We start from the raw sequence: 17,847 nt of genomic DNA, 5'->3' as shown, positions 1-17,847 counted from the left end.
GCAGAGAAAATCTTTTTTAAAGGAAATTAAAACTTAAAATAGCACCGAGTTGAGGATCATCAGAATTATCAGAATTCCCAAAGTTCAAAGTGCCATAACTTTATCAAAAATGATCGAAACGTTGTGAAGTTCGAACTTGATCTGTAACTTATCATGAGAAAACCATGTGCCAAGTTTGAAAACATTAGCATTAAGCGTTTAGGAAAAAAAGTCCGGAAAACTGTTCTTTGCGTGACGGACTGACGGACGGAGGGACGGCGTGCAAACCTATATTCCCCTCCGGTGTACACCGGTTGGGGACTAATAAAAAATTATCAAACACGTAATTAATAGTCAATTTTTAAACTATTATAATCAATATTAACTTAAGCATAAATTAAGTAATATTTAAAACTTGTGTTTGTGTTGGTATGTTTGTGTGTGTGTGTGTGTGTGTGTGTGTGTGTGTGTGTGTGTGTGTGTGTGTGTGTGTGTGTGTGTGTGTGTGTGTGTGTGTGTGTGTGTGTGTGTGTGGGGGGGGGGGGGGGTCTGTGGGGGCTGGTGATGTGGATGGTGTGTGGTGTGTGGATGTGTTTGGTTGTGTATTCGTGTATGTCAATTATGTATTTACGGTATAGATGTTTGATATAATCTGTCTTTTTGGCCTGATTACATTCAATACGAAGAAGTCGAGAAATGACGGCCATCTTGGAATTCAAAATGGCGAGCAAGCCAAACTGGTTACAACTTAGATTTACGCAACATATTGGAATTCTTGGTATCACAAACCTGTGTATTACCATACACTTTTCAACTTCCTCTATTGCTTATTCCTATAGGCTGGGCTCATTTATTACTGTATTGGGCTAAATTATGGCGGCCATCTTGGAATTCAAGATGGCGCGCAAACCAAACTAGTCGCAACTTAGGTAACAGTATATCTGGAATCCTCAGTATCACAAACATGGGTATTGTCACAATTTTTAACCTCCTGTGATACATATAAGCCGAGCTATAGTGCAAAATATGGTAAAAATGGCGGCCATTTTGTTTTTTTGGAATTTGAGGGACAAACCCACAAAATTCAGCCTGGCACACAATTTTTTTGAATTCAACACCCTCAAATTACCCTAAAAAACTTGTTTGCCGACTTTTAACACGAAATGCCTACAACACTTTTTTTGAAGCACAAATATTGTAATCTGGACCTGTCTACAATGTCTGCATTTATGTAGGATTTGTGACGCCTGCATCTAAGGGTTTAACGTCCACAAGTGGCGATGAGCGACGGTGAAGTTACCCCAAATTAGCAGAGGTCTAAACTACAGCCTCAAGTGATGACCGTGAGCCCACTCGTGAGATATTTTTACCTCCACCACCAAAGGAGGATGGAGGTTGTTTTCACCCCTGTCTGTCTGTCTGTCTGTCTGTCCGTTTGTGAGCAAAATATCTCAAAAAGTTGTGGACGGATTCGGACGAAATTTGGCAGCGATGTAGCGTATGTGACACCGACGAAATGATTAGATTTTGGTGAGGATCCGGATTCGGCTAGTATAATTTTAAAAGTGATTCTTCACCATTGAGTGATATGGCCGGCCAGGTGGAGGTATATGCTCTCTACTAGTTTATATATGGTATTGTAGGAGTTGCGGATGACGAGAGGACGAGACATTTCTTAGCTGTTCAAAGCTCCTTTATTTCCACAGAACTCACTCGCGACCGGAACTCATACAGCTTTTATAACGCAAAATCCCTCTTCGGGGGGCGTGGCTCCAACAACCGCGCGCACGCCACGCCCACACCATCAAAAGCCCCACTGGCCCGTGCCTGTGGATTATGTCCCAATAAGGTAACCGCCACAGTACAGTACAGCACCGCCACAGAAATACCTCGTCAGTGGACTCCCTCCTGTGGAGGAGTGGTCCTCTTGTATGACCATGCATTGTGGCCCTTCGGGGTCAGGATGCATGTGTTTTGAATGACCATGTGCTTCAGCCCTTGGGTTGAGGTGCATGTGTATGCTGTTGGGACAGCCTTGATAGACGGTGTGCCTTGGCCGTGGGGTCAAGGTACACGTCCAAGGCTGTTCAAATGTTTGGTTGTTTTTTTTAACCTATTTTTCTGTAAAAAAAAGGCAGGCCTTAGTGCTGGCCTCATAAGCACCTATCCAACCTTGTTCTGGGATCAAGCTCTCGCATTCGCCGGATGCCGATTCAACCTTTGTCACGAAAGTTTGTCAAAGATTCTTTGGGATCGCCCACCTAACTCCCTTGCCATCATGAAATGCTAGATCCGCCCCTGTGATGGCCATATTGTCGCCGTTTTTAGATTCAACATGACATGGATGTAAAATAGACAAGTCAGGAGACGACGATGGTTCACGAGCGAGCGGTATTCAATGACAAAGGACGGACTATAACCGAAACAGGCCCGGACTGGGGGTCAGGGGCCCACGTGGCAGGTGTTGGGCCCAGACATACGGTGTACATGCCTATTTACAAAGGGCCCCAATGCGCTGCGTGCACAGGCCTTTAAGACACAATACCGAAAATTTGGTTAGATTCCGACAACTTTGAAAATTTGACCTTTGTGACCTTGAAATGTCAAAACGAAGGTTACTGACCTTGAAATAATGTATAATCAGTTATGAGGTTAGTTAGCTACACAATACCAAAAATTCGGTTCGATTTCGACAACTTTGAAACTTTGACCTTTGTGACCTTCAAAGGTCAAAGGTCAAAGATTCTGAAATTTGTTGGAAAACTTGTATTTCATGATGTATGTGATAATATAAGATCATGTACGACATTTCACCCTGTCAGGAAGCGAACAATGTAATAAAACCATCAAAAATCGACTTTTCTAAATTTCGTGACCTTGTGACCTTGACCTTGGGGCGAAAATGAAAAATCGAGCTCCGTGGGGCTAGACACATGACATTGGCCTAACCAAATACCGAAACCCCTGTCAGATTCCACCAACTCCCTCGGAGAAGATGTAGCTTGAAATCGATTACCCCCTAAAAAGATATCTTTTTCGGGCGTGGCTCCGCCCACAATGGGCGCAATACGCCCACTCCAGGCAGGACACAACTCGATCATATCAACCTCCCAACCAAGTTTCATCAAGATCGGATGATATCATCGGGTAGTTATGCTGCGGACAGACAGACACACACAGACCCACACGCAGACAGACGCACACACATGACGAATATAGTGGTCACTTGATAACTCGTGAACCAAATGTGGCTTTTAACTGAGTAGATCGTGGATGTTTATAGCTTAAAAAAAAAGAAGTAAAACACACATTGATAGATCATTCATTCATTCGTCTGCAACACCTGGCTCCTGGTTACATCATTGTTTGGAGCATGCACCATGTAGGTGAGGGCAGGAATTGGTCATTTGTTCAGGGTACCGGCGATAACTCGCCTACTCTTCGCAAATAACTTCAAATGGGATCTTTAACGTCAGCGAACTAATGGCAGCAGACTCCATCCCATGTTATCTCCATGGTTGGTATTTCCATGGTTGGTATCTCCATGGTTGGTATCTCCATGGTTGGTATTTCCATGGTTGGTATTTCCATGGTTGGTATTTCCATGGTTGGTATCTACATGGATGGTATTTCCGTGGTTGGTATCTACATGGTTGGATATCTACATGGTTGGTATTTCCATGGTTGGTATTTCCATGGTTGGTATCTACATGGATGGTATTTCCGTGGTTGTTATCTACATGGTTGGTTATCTACATGGTTGGTATTTCCATGGTTGGTATCTCCATGGTTGGTATTTCCATGGTTGGTTATCTACATGGTTGGTTATCTACATGGTTGTTATCTCCATGGTTGGTATTTCCATGGTTGGTATCTACATGGTTGGTTATCTCCATGGTTGGTATCTCCATGGTTGGTTATCTCCATGGTTGGTATCTCCATGGTTGGTTATCTCCATGGTTGGTATCTCCATGGTTGGTTATCTCCATGGTTGGTTATCTACATGGTTGGTATTTCCATGGTTGGTATCTCCATGGTTGGTTATCTACATGGTTGGTTATCTACATGGTTGGTTATCTCCATGGTTGGTATCTCCATGGTTGGTTATCTCCATGGTTGGTATCTCCATGGTTGGTTATCTCCATGGTTGGTTATCTCCATGGTTGGTATCTCCATGGTTGGTATCTCCATGGTTGGTTATCTACATGGTTGGTATTTCCATGGTTGGTATCTCCATGGTTGGTATTTCCATGGTTGGTTATCTACATGGTTGGTTATCTACATGGTTGTTATCTCCATGGTTGTTATCTCCATGGTTGGTATCTCCATGGTTGTTATCTACATGGTTGGTTATCTCCATGGTTGGTATCTCCATGGTTGGTTATCTCCATGGTTGGTATCTCCATGGTTGGTATCTCCATGGTGGTTATCTCCATGGTTGGTTATCTCCATGGCTGTTTATCTACATGGTTATCTACATGGTTATAGTTATCTCCATGGTTGGTTATCCACATGGTTGGTTATCTCCATTGTTACTGCATGGTTATATCCATGGTTGGTTATTTTTATGGTTGGTATCTCCATGGTCGGTTATCTCCATGGTTGGTTATTGGTTGGTTATTTCCATGGTTATCTCAATGGTTAACTTGTTATCTCCATCCAGCTTTACTTACGTCCATTCGACCTTACGCGCGAATCTCCAATCGGACAGTTTGTAGTCGGGTCGGGGTTTAAACCCAGGCAGACTAGAGACAGCACAGAGGAGACTAATGTGTAGATTAAATTGTGGTGTGAATATGATAAAGACAGGGTGGACCATACGTCCTCTTATCGTGCGTGTCCTTGTAATTCGAACATCCCCAATTAAAGCAGCTCATTGATATATATATATATATATATATATATATATATATATATATATATATATATATATATATATATATATATATATATATATATATATGTATATATATATATATGTATATATATATATATGTATATATATATATATGTATATATATATATATATGTATATATATATATATGTATATATATATATATATATATATATATATATATATATATATATATATATATATTGTTACGGACACGGCTTAGATGTTATGATGGGCCGAGCGGAATGGCCGCCGTGTTCGCACAGTTTACCCGATTCCACCCGACGTTGACCCAAATCGCGCTATGCTAAATCAATGAAGGAAAGGACACAACGGCTGGGATAAATGAAACGACACAAGGGGTACAGTTCTCAAGACCTCCGGAGGAGGATATAATTGGTGGTGGAGAAAAGGGGTAGATTACAAGGTAAGAGGTAAAGCACAGAAGAGATAGGCACTTAGACACAATCTTATCTATCCCAGACAGACCACAGACAAACGGAACAAGACTGACTTACACAGGGATTGATGGCAGGGAAGGGCAGGCAGTCGATAGCACAAGGTGCACCTTGGCTCAGGGACAGGATAAAGCACGGTCCAGTAGATGCAGGGAGGTGTCACGGCGCTCGGAGGTGGCGTCCTTTTCTCTCCAAGCTGAGGGCGCATCTTACCGTCTTACGTCACCTCCCTCTTCCTGCGCATGCTCAACGGGGAGTGACACGCCCTCGGCTGCTTGGCTCCGCCCCAGATGGGACCGGTCCGCCGCTCCCATTGGGTGCGGGGGTTACCGGGCTCTGCCCTTGACGAGGAGCTGACAGCGAGCCCCTACGTGGTAACCCCGTCGAGCACATGCTCGATGGCGGCTAACCAAGCCGGAGTGAGGACGCGCACTCCCCGCGCCGCCGCCGTTGTTGTTGCTGTTGTTGTTGTTGTTGCTGAACCGTGAGGAAGAGCTGCGGGGAGGTATTGGGAGGTCCTAAACTTCCTAACGGTGCCATACAATCACATTCTGGTGCAACGAAGAGTCAGAATTAATGGAAACGAGTCCTTAACTGACATAGACTAAGAATAACTAGCAAGATGTCCTATAGTTGTCTACGTGAGATGCGGTGGACCTGGATGCGACATTTAATGGGGGAAATAGGGGGAGGTCGGGTCTACAGAGTGTTGTTTACAGGAAATGGGACTAGGGAATGGGGGATTGGGGATTGTTGGGAAGTATGGAGGAAATAGGGGAATATTTACAAGCGGATATGGATGGATGCCAATCTCATATCCGCAACAATATATATATATATATATATATATATATATATATATATATATATATATGTATATATATATATATATATATATATATATATATATATATATATATATCTATATATATATATATATATATAGATATGTAAAATTATGTAGCATTCGGCCATGATGCCGCTCACCTGGAGTCATTGTGATGTTGTTTCTTGGTCTCTACACGAAGACTAATGTGTTGGTATCAATGTCCGGATTGTCCGTCAGTTATTCACCCTCGATTACCCTGCCTTTCCGCATTCGTTTCATATGTGGATGTAAATAAGAGACCTTGAAGGGTTAATGGGAAGAGCAACAATGTCACATTATCGCTGGGTTAAAAGCTGCGAAGACCAGGGCACAGAGTCTTGATAAAGTCGTTGATGTTCCATCCAGTTCCGGAGTACCAGCATGGCCGACTCCGAACACCCCACGTGCACGTCGGGCCCACACAGGTGGCGATAAACAGGACCAAGCGACGCGCTCACAATCCTCTTCGTTTATCCTTAACATCCTCGACTCTCCAGTTACGGACAGAATGGCTCCTTGGCAACGTTACTGCAGTGGATGAGGTTGTTTGCTCCAATAATTTGCTTGATCAACTTTGCTAACACGTCATCTTACCCACCCGTTCGTTCCCAACATTCCAGACGTCGTTCTCGTGCCCCGTGGTCGTATCATGATGGTGCGCGGGGGTCGAGCCGATGCCAAAGATTTGGGTGAGGAGTAGGGGAGGTGAGGCACGCAAGGTGGTGTCTGTATGGTACACATGATGGTTTGTATGGCACGTAAGGTGGTTTGTATGGTACACAAGGTGATTTGTATGGTACACAAGGTGGTTTGTATGGTACACAGGATGGTTTGTATGGCACACAAGGTGGTTTGTATGATACACAGGATGGTTTGTATGGTACACAGGATGGTTTGTATGGTACACAGGATGGTTTGTATGGTACACAGGATGATTTGTATGCTACACAGGATGGTTTGTATGGTACACAGGATGGTTTGTATGGTACACAAGGTGGTTTGTATGCTACACAAGGTGGTTTGTATGGTACACAGGATGGTTTGTATGGTACACAGGATGGTTTGTATGGTACACAGGATGGTTTGTATGGTACACAGGATGGTTTGTATGGTACACAGGATGGTTTGTATGGTACACAGGATGGTTTGTATGGTACACAGGATGGTTTGTATGGTACACAGGATGGTTTGTATGGTACACAGGATGATTTGTATGCTACACAGGATGGTTTGTATGGTACACAGGATGGTTTGTATGGTACACAAGGTGGTTTGTATGCTACACAAGGTGGTTTGTATGGTACACAGGATGGTTTGTATGGTACACAGGATGGTTTGTATGGTACACAGGATGGTTTGTATGGTACACAGGATGATTTGTATGCTACACAGGATGATTTGTATGGTACACAAGGTGGTTTGTATGATACACAGGATGGTTTGTATGGTACACAGGATGGTTTGTATGGTACACTGGATGGTTTGTATGGTACACAGGATGATTTGTATGCTACACAGGATGGTTTGTATGGTACACAGGATGGTTTGTATGGTACACAGAATGGTTTGTATGGTACACAAGGTGGTTTGTATGCTACACAAGGTGGTTTGTATGGCACACAGGATGGTTTGTATGGCACACAAGGTGATTTGCATGGTACACAGGATGGTTTGTATGGGACATAGGATGGTTTGTATGGTACACAAGATGGTTTGTATGGTACTCAAGGTGGTTTGCATGGCACCCAGGATGATTTGTATGGTACACAAGGTGATTTGTATGGTACACAAGGTGGTTTGTATGGTACACAAGGTGGTTTGTATGGTACACAGGATTTGTATGGTATACAAGGTGGTTTGTATGGTACACAGGATGATTTGTATGGTATACAAGGTGGTTTGTATGGTATACAAGGTGGTTTGTATGGTACACAAGGTGGTGTGTATGGCACACAGGATGGTTTGTATGGCACACAAGGTGATTTGCATGGTACACAGGATGGTGTGTATGGCACACAGGATGGTTTGTATGGTACACAAGGTGGTTTGTATGGTACACAGGATGGTGTGTATGGCACACAGGATGGTTTGTATGGCACACAAGGTGATTTGCATGGTACACAGGATGGTTTGTATGGGACACAGGATGGTTTGTATAGTACACAGGATGGTTTGTATGGTACACAAGGTGGTTTGTATGGTACACAAGGTGGTTTGTATGGCACCCAGGATGATTTGTATGGTACACAAGGTGATTTGTATGGTACACAAGGTGGTTTTATGGTACACAAGGTGGTTTGTATGGTACACAAGGTGGTTTGTATGGTACACAAGGTGGTTTGTATGGTACACAAGGTGGTTTGTATGGTACACAAGGTGGTTTGTATGGTACACAGGATGATTTGTATGGTACACAAGGTGGTTTGTATGGTATACAAGGTGGTTTGTATGGTACACAGGATGGTTTGCATGGTACACAGGATGGTTTGCATGGTACACAGGATGGTTTGTATGGTACACAGGATGGTTTGTATGGTATAAAAGGTGGTTTGTATGGTATAAAAGGTGGTTTGTATGGTATGCAAGGTGGTTTGTATGGTATGTAAGGTGGTTTGTATGGTACGCAACGTGGTTTGTATGGTATACAAGGTGGTTTGTATGGTACACAGGGGGTGATGTTTGTATGGTACACAGGGGGCTGGGAGGTACATAGGGGGTGGTGTTTGTATGGTACACAGGGGTTTTTGGAGTTTGGTGGTACACGATGTGGTGTTTGTATGCTGCACGGTGGGACAGAGACAGTATGCAAGTGGTTTGAGAGGTATATAAAGTGGTGTTCATATGGTACGAGGTGGCACACAAGCGCGCTGTGGAGGTATGCAAGGTATACTTGTGGGGGGTGGGGGGAGGCGGGGCGATAGGAAGGGCCGTTGGAAATACGCAAGGTGATGCGCAAAGGTACCATTGCGTTGCGGTATCAGAACGCGATCCGACGAGTCGACCAGGGTTCAGAGCGATGTGCCTGGTGGGGCCGGAAGAAGAAGAAAAACAGTGGTGCGCATGCTGAGGGCGTGGCCTCCAGCAAAACAAAGGACAGCTCTTTGAGCCCGAAGTACCAAACTCGAGCTTCCACGTGGAGCGATGCCCGATCGTCTGCGGGCGCAAGCGGGGCCACAAAGCAGAGACCTTCTCGCTGGTTGGAGAGGATTTCGGTCGCTGCGCTTGTTTGGCCGCCGATGTTTAAATGAGCGTAACGTACGCGTGACTCGAACAGCGGAAGCGCGTTTCATTCATTCATTCATCGCGCGCGCCTTTATGAGCGCGTGCGTACGTGTACCTGTTTGTGATGCTCCGAATAAATCAATCAAACCTGCCTTGGGTGAAGCACCTGTGCGTTTGTGTTGCGCGTGACGCACGTACGCGAAGTCATGTGTTTTGAGCGCAGACAAATTGTAAGAAGAAGAAGAAGTAGCGGAGGCGCGTAGTGAAGTCCCTGTGACATGGTGTCTCGTGCGCGGTGCCTCTTCCGTTCGCCGACTCGTTTGCACATAACACGAGTAAACGCTACGTCGCAAGTAAACAAGTAGCTGCTGCAATCACGATGGAGAAACGAGAACGGAAGCCATGGCCGGACCTTCCAACAGTTTTCGGTGACCTTGGGATCCGTGTCGGGTTCGGAATCACGGACTTTCTTTCCCTCCCGGTAGAACGTGCCGCGCTATTGTCTCGCGAGCGACGCCCACGGGATGGAAAGCCGCGTGAGCGCGGTCCAAGCAAGGGGGCGGGGCGTTGGGGAGCTCCGCCCCTCCCTCCCCGCTTCACCGCAGCCTTTGGGATTATAATTGCGCACGTTTGTTGGGAACCAGCACGAAATGCCTGCTGTTCGGAGGATGGCGGAAAAGTGGCACACCATACGTCGCTCCCCTCCTCGTATACTACTACTTCCTCTTCTTCTTCCCACAAAATCCCTTTCCCCAGTATTGGCCTTTATTGTCAAATCGAATCTTACAATCACCGTGTCCACGTCTGCCGATCGAATCGCAGTGACGATGTAGAGTCGCAGACAGATGCGATATGTGTGTCTATCAAACTGTCTACATACTGTGTCTTGTATGGAACCGTTAATCGACACTAATAGAAGCCATGCATGGACATCTTGTCTGCGGGTCTCCTTGACCGTCTTACGGTCGTTCAGGTTGAGTCTGTGACCCAGACTCTGGGTGTCCTTGGTCTTGTCCCGCGGAGATACCTGTCGCCGCCACACCGTGTCACCAAGAGCGGGCGTCGTGCTGCTCGTGCCCACTAAAGCACGTTCCGCATGCCGTGCCTCCGGGCATCTGTTTATGGCGGTTATAATCTCCAAACCGTGTATAACCGTCTGTCCAGACCCGTGCTTCGCGTGTCCTGTGTTGCTGTGCTTCGTTAGCCACGCCCCGACACGGTCACGTCTCCAGCCGTGCACCTCTCTGCCGTGCACCCTTTAATTGTTGTGCCTCGTCTTGCGAACGGTTCCGAAAACGCCTCGCCTATGTGAAGCGTCTGGTGTCGTGCTTTTCGAGTCACGTGTCGTGCTTCGCCGCGACCCCAAAGCCGTGCGTACGAATCGAGAAAAGCGCGTCGGGCCGTTGGCGCATGCGCAGTGCGGCGTAGCGAGTGGAGTTGCGAGCCGTGCGCAGCGCGAGCCCAGACGCGGACTTTCTCGGCCGGAGGCACGGGCGGCGCGAGCGGAAAAATCGAACGATCGTGGCGCGAAGCTCTCGGAGCCGAGGCCGTGGGACGCCATGGCGGAGAGCAGCTATCGGGACTGGATCCTCGAGTCGATCGACTCGCTGCGCTCGCGGAAGGCGCGCCCGGACCGACAGCGCATCTGCCGCATGGTGGAGCGGAGGCACGGACTGGCGGCACCGCGGGCTGAGGCCGCGCTCGACCAGCTCGTGGCCGCTTCGCTCGTTATCAAAGTAGCGTACAAGGGCTCGCACAGCTACCGGAACGCGGCCAAGTGCCGGAGGGGACGCACTCACGGACGGGTGCTGCCCGTGCACGGACCCGAGGCTGCGGACGCGGAGCGAGACGTCGGGGAGGCGGTTGTCGGTGGGAAGCGAGGCCGACCCCGCTGCGCCGACGTCGCGAGCCTCAAACCGCCGGCGGAGGGGGCGGCTGGCGGGCGGGCCCGGGAGAGCGTCGGCTGCGAGGCCGCGACCGGGACCGGGACCGGCACCGGGACCGTGCCGAGGAGCGGGCCGAGCCCCGCCAAAGAGCGCCCGGCGGGGACACGGAGGCTCGGCAAGAGGAAGGTGAATACCGCCGCCGTGCGTCTGTACGTACGTGTACACGGTGTACGTACTCCAAAAATCGTGCCGACTCGCGTTCGACGTACAACACGTGCACCGCGACCCCCTCCCCCCGGCGTGTCCGCACGTTCGTACCCTTGTTTGTCCGTGTCCCTTATCGCGCGATCCGCGCTCCCTCGCTGCGGTTTTACTTTCGGACGCGCTTTTCGTGCACAGCAGCAGCAGCTTCCCGGACACACGCGCGTTTAGCGCCGCGATCGCTATGTCCGCTCTTGGTGTCGTTCTTGTGTCTGCGTGCGTGACCCAGGGTTCGCCTGAAACCGCCGTGCGGGGTGAGGCTGCGTGTTGGTGGAAGCTTCTGTGAAGCTACGTGACCACTCGGGTGCAGGTGGGTGCTTCGGGAGACCGACCCGTGCGGAAACTACCCGCCCTACCCCCCTCCCCGCCGCCATCCTGCCACAGCAGCGTGAGGCGGCGCTCGGGCTGCGTTCCCCCCTCTCCTCTTCGTGCTGCCCCTCCGAGCATCCGGCCGAGCCGCGTCTCCCCGGCCCGTGCCGTTCCCTCCCGCCCCTGTGCCGCAGCCGCTCTGCCCGGCCATGACGTCTCGCACTCCGCGGGTTCCCGTCGCCAGGAAAACGCGGATCCGTCCGCCGGTTCGCGCCGACAGCCGCAGTGATTATCAACACGGTCGTTTTCGATCCCTAAACTACACGGACGCGTCGTCCGTCGCGTAAATCCGGCACTTTTGTGCGCGAACCCGTGGACTTGGAGACGAGGCGGGTTTGTTCGCCACGTAACAACAACCGCCCAGAAAAGCGCTGTTTGTGTGACTGGAAGCGCGAGGCGGACGCGCGTGCTACACCGTCCCTCGTTGTTGAGCGCGCGCCTTCTTTGTCCGCGGCGAGCGCGCGCCGCGCCTCCTCCCTTTCTCGTTCCTCCTCCCCTCCTTCTCTTCACGACCCTTAGTCTTTCCCCTCGATCCTTCGCTAATCGTTCCCGCATTCGTTCTTTCGACTCCCCTCACCCTTGTCCTACAAACCACATACGGTTCCACACTCCGTGAGCCCCTACCGTCCACCTTGTCTCTCCCCCTCTCCTCCCTTCGGCGAGCGCCGCGTCCCGCCACGTGACGTCACACAGCCCGTACCCGCCCCCCCCCCTCGAGCGCGCGCCTCGTTGCGCGCGCCACCTTCTCTTCCCCTCCCCCATTCTCCGCGAGGGCCCCCACCGCCATCTCGTGTCCGCTGCGGTTCTGTAATGACCTTTTGCAAACCTCTTGGAATACAAACCACGTGACGTTTTATAGAATTTTGAAAACGCCTTTTTCACTCCGCTGAAATGAACGATTTGAGCGTTTCCCTGCGAACAAAAAGAGGAGGAGGAGGAGGGGCCGCTCGTGCGATCTGATCGCCTCGCCGTGTCACGCGCGGCCCCTCCTCGCGCTCGCAGTCCGCGCGCTACACGCGGCGAGCAGTTGGCGGTTCGAGCGGTGCGTTACACTTTTATTGTCCGTAATAAATTACCGCCCTTTTCGCCATTAGTACTCTTGGACTACGAAATCATTCACGTAACCAGTGAAATAGTAACTTGTAAACGAAGAAGCCCTTGATGTTGCTGTTGCTTGTTCGTTTGTTTATTTTTATTTTCCGTTTGCCACCACCAAATAAGCGATCGTTCGTTCTTTTCAACCCCCTGAGCATTTAGACCACATCGCGCACCGTTGTGCATGGATGGAGTCGTCGGATCAGGGCTGTTGCCTGGCAATACCTGATGGCGACTTTACGCGGCGTTTCACTCCAACTTTCAAATTACTCCTTTAATAAACATGTTGGAAGCACTTTTTGTTTATTTATTACAATACTAGCCTTGTCTTCTCTCTACTTGCATTCCACCTTGATCTTGCTTTAACATCAGTTTTGTTTTTGGCAATTGCACCACTGTTGTGCTGAGTAGTCACCCTGGACCATATGTCTTGTTACCCCACCTTCCCTTTATTTAAATTTACATCATTCATATATGGCAATGATTTTATATATATATATATCTTCGTCGATTAACAAAAACTGACAAGAGAATCTTATTTTGTTTGGAGGGATTGCAAGTCTTATGGACCACCATATGCAAAAGCCCCTAATGTTGGCTTGAGATATTTTAGGGTCCTGAGTTCGTGCCCCTGTTGTGCTATTGAATTAACACCAGGTGGGTTGACTCAGCCTGTCATCCTTCTGAAGTCGACCCAATGCAAGTTGTTGTGTGTGTGTGTGTGTGTGTGTGTGTGTGTGTGTATATGTATGTGTGTGTGTGTGTGTGTGTGTGTGTGTGTGTGTGTGTGTGTGTGTGTGTGTGTGTGTGTGTGTGTGTGTGTGTGTGTGTGTGTGTCTGTGAATGAAAGAGAGGGATAGAATTGTGAGGAACAGAAATGAAAAAACGAGATTGTGTGTGTGTGTGTGTATGTGGATTGGATGATGACGGTGGATTTTTTTTTTTTGTACACAAGATCGAGGCTCGTGAAAGAGCGAACATTAATCACACAGAAAGAGAAACCGACACATAAAACATCGGGAGCGGTAGACAAGATGGGGAGAGAGGGGGCAGGACACAAACACAACATTTGAGAGCAGGGACCGAGAGACATGGAGACATCGAGAGATCTGTGAGAGGGAGAGGGCTTTTGGGGGGGGGGCATGGGAAGAGGGGGGAATGGGAAGGGGGGGATTGATGGATTGATGATTGAGGATGATGGGGAGGATGATGAGAATGATGAGAGGGAGAATGATGATGGGGGGGGGGGGGGGGAGGATGGGGAGGATGATGAGGATGATGGGGGGGAGGATGGGGAGGCTGATGAGAGGAGGATTTGGAATGGGATGGGGAGGATGATGAGAGGAGGATTTGGAATGGGATGGGAGTTAATGTATGGAGCATAATAATAATAATCTTACTATAATTCACCAAATGTCTGTCCGTTCGAAGGTACCGTAAAAACTGCTGAACCGATCGCAAAGATATTTTGGGTGGGTAATCCTGGGATCCCCAGGAGTAAAATAGGCTATTTAGTTTTCCCAATATCAGCTTTAGTCTCCAGCATTCTCAGGTTTGGACTCCCGCATAACATTCGCGTTCGTGGGACGTTCATTGTGACGACTTCTTACGTCGAGCAACGGTACCCACCCTATGGGCGGGGCTTCAATTGGGAGGCACAAATGAAAAGGCAAAATATCGGAAATTGAAGGCTTTTTTTTTCTTTTAAACGATTTATATAAACATCCGTTAAATCTCGATCGGTGCAGCTGTTTGTGCGGCACCCGGGAAAATAACGTCATGCGCGAGCAAGTATCAGCAGGATGTGGCAGTGTGGGAGTCCACGTTTGCACCGATCGCTGCACCGTGTGCCACACAAACGACTGCACCGATCGCTGCACGGCTGCATCGATCGTATGTGGCATGGAGGATCTGCACTTCGGCATGAAGGAGGATCAGATCTAACAGATCGCTGTCTCCATCGATCTTGCCAAGGCCGTAACACCTATCGGCTCAAAATCCTTTGAACTGTTGATTTGGTACAGTTACACGTTTCGGGAATTTGGTACACGCGTTACGGATTCGTCACTTCCGTCTTTGTGGTTTTCATCCTCTTGAAGCATTTTTAATTTCATGTATTATTATTGTTGTTACAGTTTGAGTGTGAAATGGAGATAACTGTCTTCAAAGGTAAAAATTAGTGTTTCAAATGAAAAACGAAATGGATCGGGAGAAACAGGAAGAGGAGGAAGAAGAGGCTTGAGTGGATAGTGAGATCGGAAAAGAAAGGCCGATCTGCTTCGAGGTGTCGAGTGGACTCTGGTGGACATTGGTCACGAGTGAATATTGGTTTCCCCGGGAAAGGGATTCCTGTGACAGTGTCGTTATTACTGTGGCAGATAAACCTGCGTGATGGGTTTTGCTGTTGGTTCCGAAAGTGAATCATTGTCGGAGAGCAGGTACGCCTCCATTACGGGCCTGTCCGCCATTTCGCCTCGCACCAGCCATTTCACCTCGCACCAGCCGTTAGCCTGGTTCGCGTGTGTGTCGTGGATTTCGCTTGGGAATTCGTGGTTCTCCGCTTGGGAGCCGCTGCTCGTTCATATCAGCGTCATTGTCTGGTGAACCGAAGGTGTGAATTCTCAGTCGCCTTTTGGTTGAACTTTTACCTGACCGTTGGCCCGACCCCACCCAGTGGCTCTTCGGCAGCGTCGACTATCGGCCGTCATGGGTTCAGGTCTCAGTAAGACCTGTTTTCTTGTGATCACCAGAGCGTGGATCGACTTTGGCCTGGTGTCGTGACAATGACTTTGGGGGTGTTACATTTTGCTCATGTGGAGTACCGTGAGTTATTGAGTTAAGAAACTGGTGGTACCATCATCAGAGTTATATGGTGTTTGTTGTACAATTGAGGTTTTATTGTACTTGTGCAAGTTGTTATTATTGTGTGATATTAATACAATACATTGGTTTTGTAACAATTGATTGGTGTGGTTTCACCATTGGTCATTGGCACACATAATAGCACATCTTTTTTGCGGTGACTCCTTTCGGGGCTCGGAGGTACACCGTGACCGTGGTTTGGGGAGGAGCACGTAACAGAATTTGGGGTTTCGTCCAGAATTGAATTCCCTAACATTCCCAAAATTCCCAAATTTGGAATTTTCTAACATTCCCAAATTTTTCTGAAAATTTGGAATTTTTTGTGTGAAGGTTAACAGGTGCTAACTAATAGTCACCATGGTGTTTGACGTAGAAAAGTTTGCGACGTCCCCTGACGAGGCACAGTTCCAGGCATTAAAAAGATCGGAACTCATGATATTGGCCAAATATTGCAACTTGGAGTTCCGAGTTAGTATGAAGAAAGCCGAGATTCAGACATTGGTGGTAGAATCTCTAGTGGGACAAGGAACATGGGAAGCGGTAGCCTTGGATTGGTTACCAGAGGAAAAAGGAAATATGGAGGTCTGGAAAATGGAGATTCAACTGCAGAGCCAGGAAAGGTTAAAAGAGTTGGAATGGAAAGCAGAAAAGGAAAGAGCAGAACAGGAACGAGAACTCGAGGAGAGAAGAGCAGAGGAAAGAGCAGAGGAAAGGAGAGCCGAAAGGGAGTTAAAGGAACGGGACATGGAGTATCAGAGGGAACTTAAACCCAAGGAGCTTGAATTACTGGGGGAACGGAGAGAAGTGGTATCCATGCCGGCTAGTTCGACAACCAGTCAGAACTCTTGGGATGGTGGTAGGCATGTGAGGCTGGTTCCACCCTTCAATTAAAAGGAGGTAGCCAAGTTCTTTTTACATTTTGAGAAGGTGGCTCAAATGTTAAAATGGCCTGTGGGTTCATGGACTATGTTAGTACAAAGTGTTCTGGTGGGTAAAGCTCAAGATATCTATTCGGCTTTACCGATTGACCAATGTGCAGATTATGAGATAGTGAAGAAAGCCATTCTCAAAGCCTATGAATTTGTCCCTGAAGCTTACCGACAAAAATTTAGGAATGCCAGGAAGAGGGAGAGTGAGACCCATGTGGAGTTTGCCAGAATGAAGGAAACTATGTTTGATAGGTGGTGTGACTCGAAGGAGATTGGGAAAGACTTCAACCATTTACGATAATTGATATTGGTGGAGGAATTTAAACAGTGTGTCCACGTGGACATTAAAATGCATCTGGACGAAAAAAAGGTACCGGAGTTGTATGAGGCAGCAACAGTGGCAGATGACTATGCCTTGACACACCGGATGGGGTTCGACAAACCTAACCTCCCGCCTCGAGTTAGCCAGGGGAGTTATGGTAAATCAGGTTCGGAGAACAAATTTTCATGGAGGCGGCCTAGAGAGGACTATGGGGAAAAATCTGATACCACGACTTTTAGGGATCAGAAGACTGCAGTTCCAAGGCAGACCTATCTTCCAGGTGGCCCGAGGCAGACCACGAGTTTTTCCTCCGGGCCTACTTGCGCTTTTTGCAAGAAACCTGGACATCTGATGTCCCAATGTTATGCCCTGAAAAGGAAAAATCAGGAATCGGAGTCAGGCTAGTGCAACTCCGAATGCGTTGGCCAATGTGAGAAATCGTCCTTGGAGGACAGTGCCTTGTGAAGGTTCCTGTGCCAAAGTTACGGCATCACAGAACGACCTTGTCCAAGAGGGTTACAAACCTTTTATTTCCGAGGGGTTTGTGTCACTGGATGGGGACTTAACGAACCAGAGACCTGTTAGGGTATTGAGGGACACAGGAGCACATCAATCTTTGATGCTTGAGAGCATTTTGCCATTGTCGGAGAAGATGGCAACGGGGGTTAGTGTTCTCTTACAGGGGGTTGGTGGCTTTGTGA

At 48.1% G+C, this 17,847-nt stretch overlaps 1 protein-coding gene across 3 annotated transcripts in view; it reads left to right on the top strand.

Annotated features, from left to right (window-relative positions):
* The first annotated feature begins 10,825 nt into the window (after positions 1 to 10,825).
* The window catches only part of LOC137419106 (uncharacterized), a 118,706-nt gene continuing 111,684 nt past the window's right edge, over positions 10,826 to 17,847 (top strand). For 2 of the 3 annotated variants that reach the window (XM_078782052.1, XM_078782044.1), the window contains exon 1: positions 10,826 to 11,494. In XM_078782052.1, the coding sequence (XP_078638178.1) occupies positions 10,982 to 11,494 (513 nt within the window). In that variant the 5' untranslated portion in view covers positions 10,826 to 10,981. The remainder of the gene's footprint in view (positions 11,495 to 17,847) is intronic. The other variant, XM_078782056.1, reaches the window with a different exon arrangement.

This window comes from Myxine glutinosa, chromosome 1, assembly GCF_964187855.1.
Source record: "Myxine glutinosa chromosome 1, kmMyxGlut1.1, whole genome shotgun sequence".
Classification (NCBI taxonomy): domain Eukaryota; kingdom Metazoa; phylum Chordata; class Myxini; order Myxiniformes; family Myxinidae; genus Myxine; species Myxine glutinosa.
Note: the sequence above shows the minus strand (reverse complement) of the source record. Positions and strands in the feature narration are given on the sequence as shown.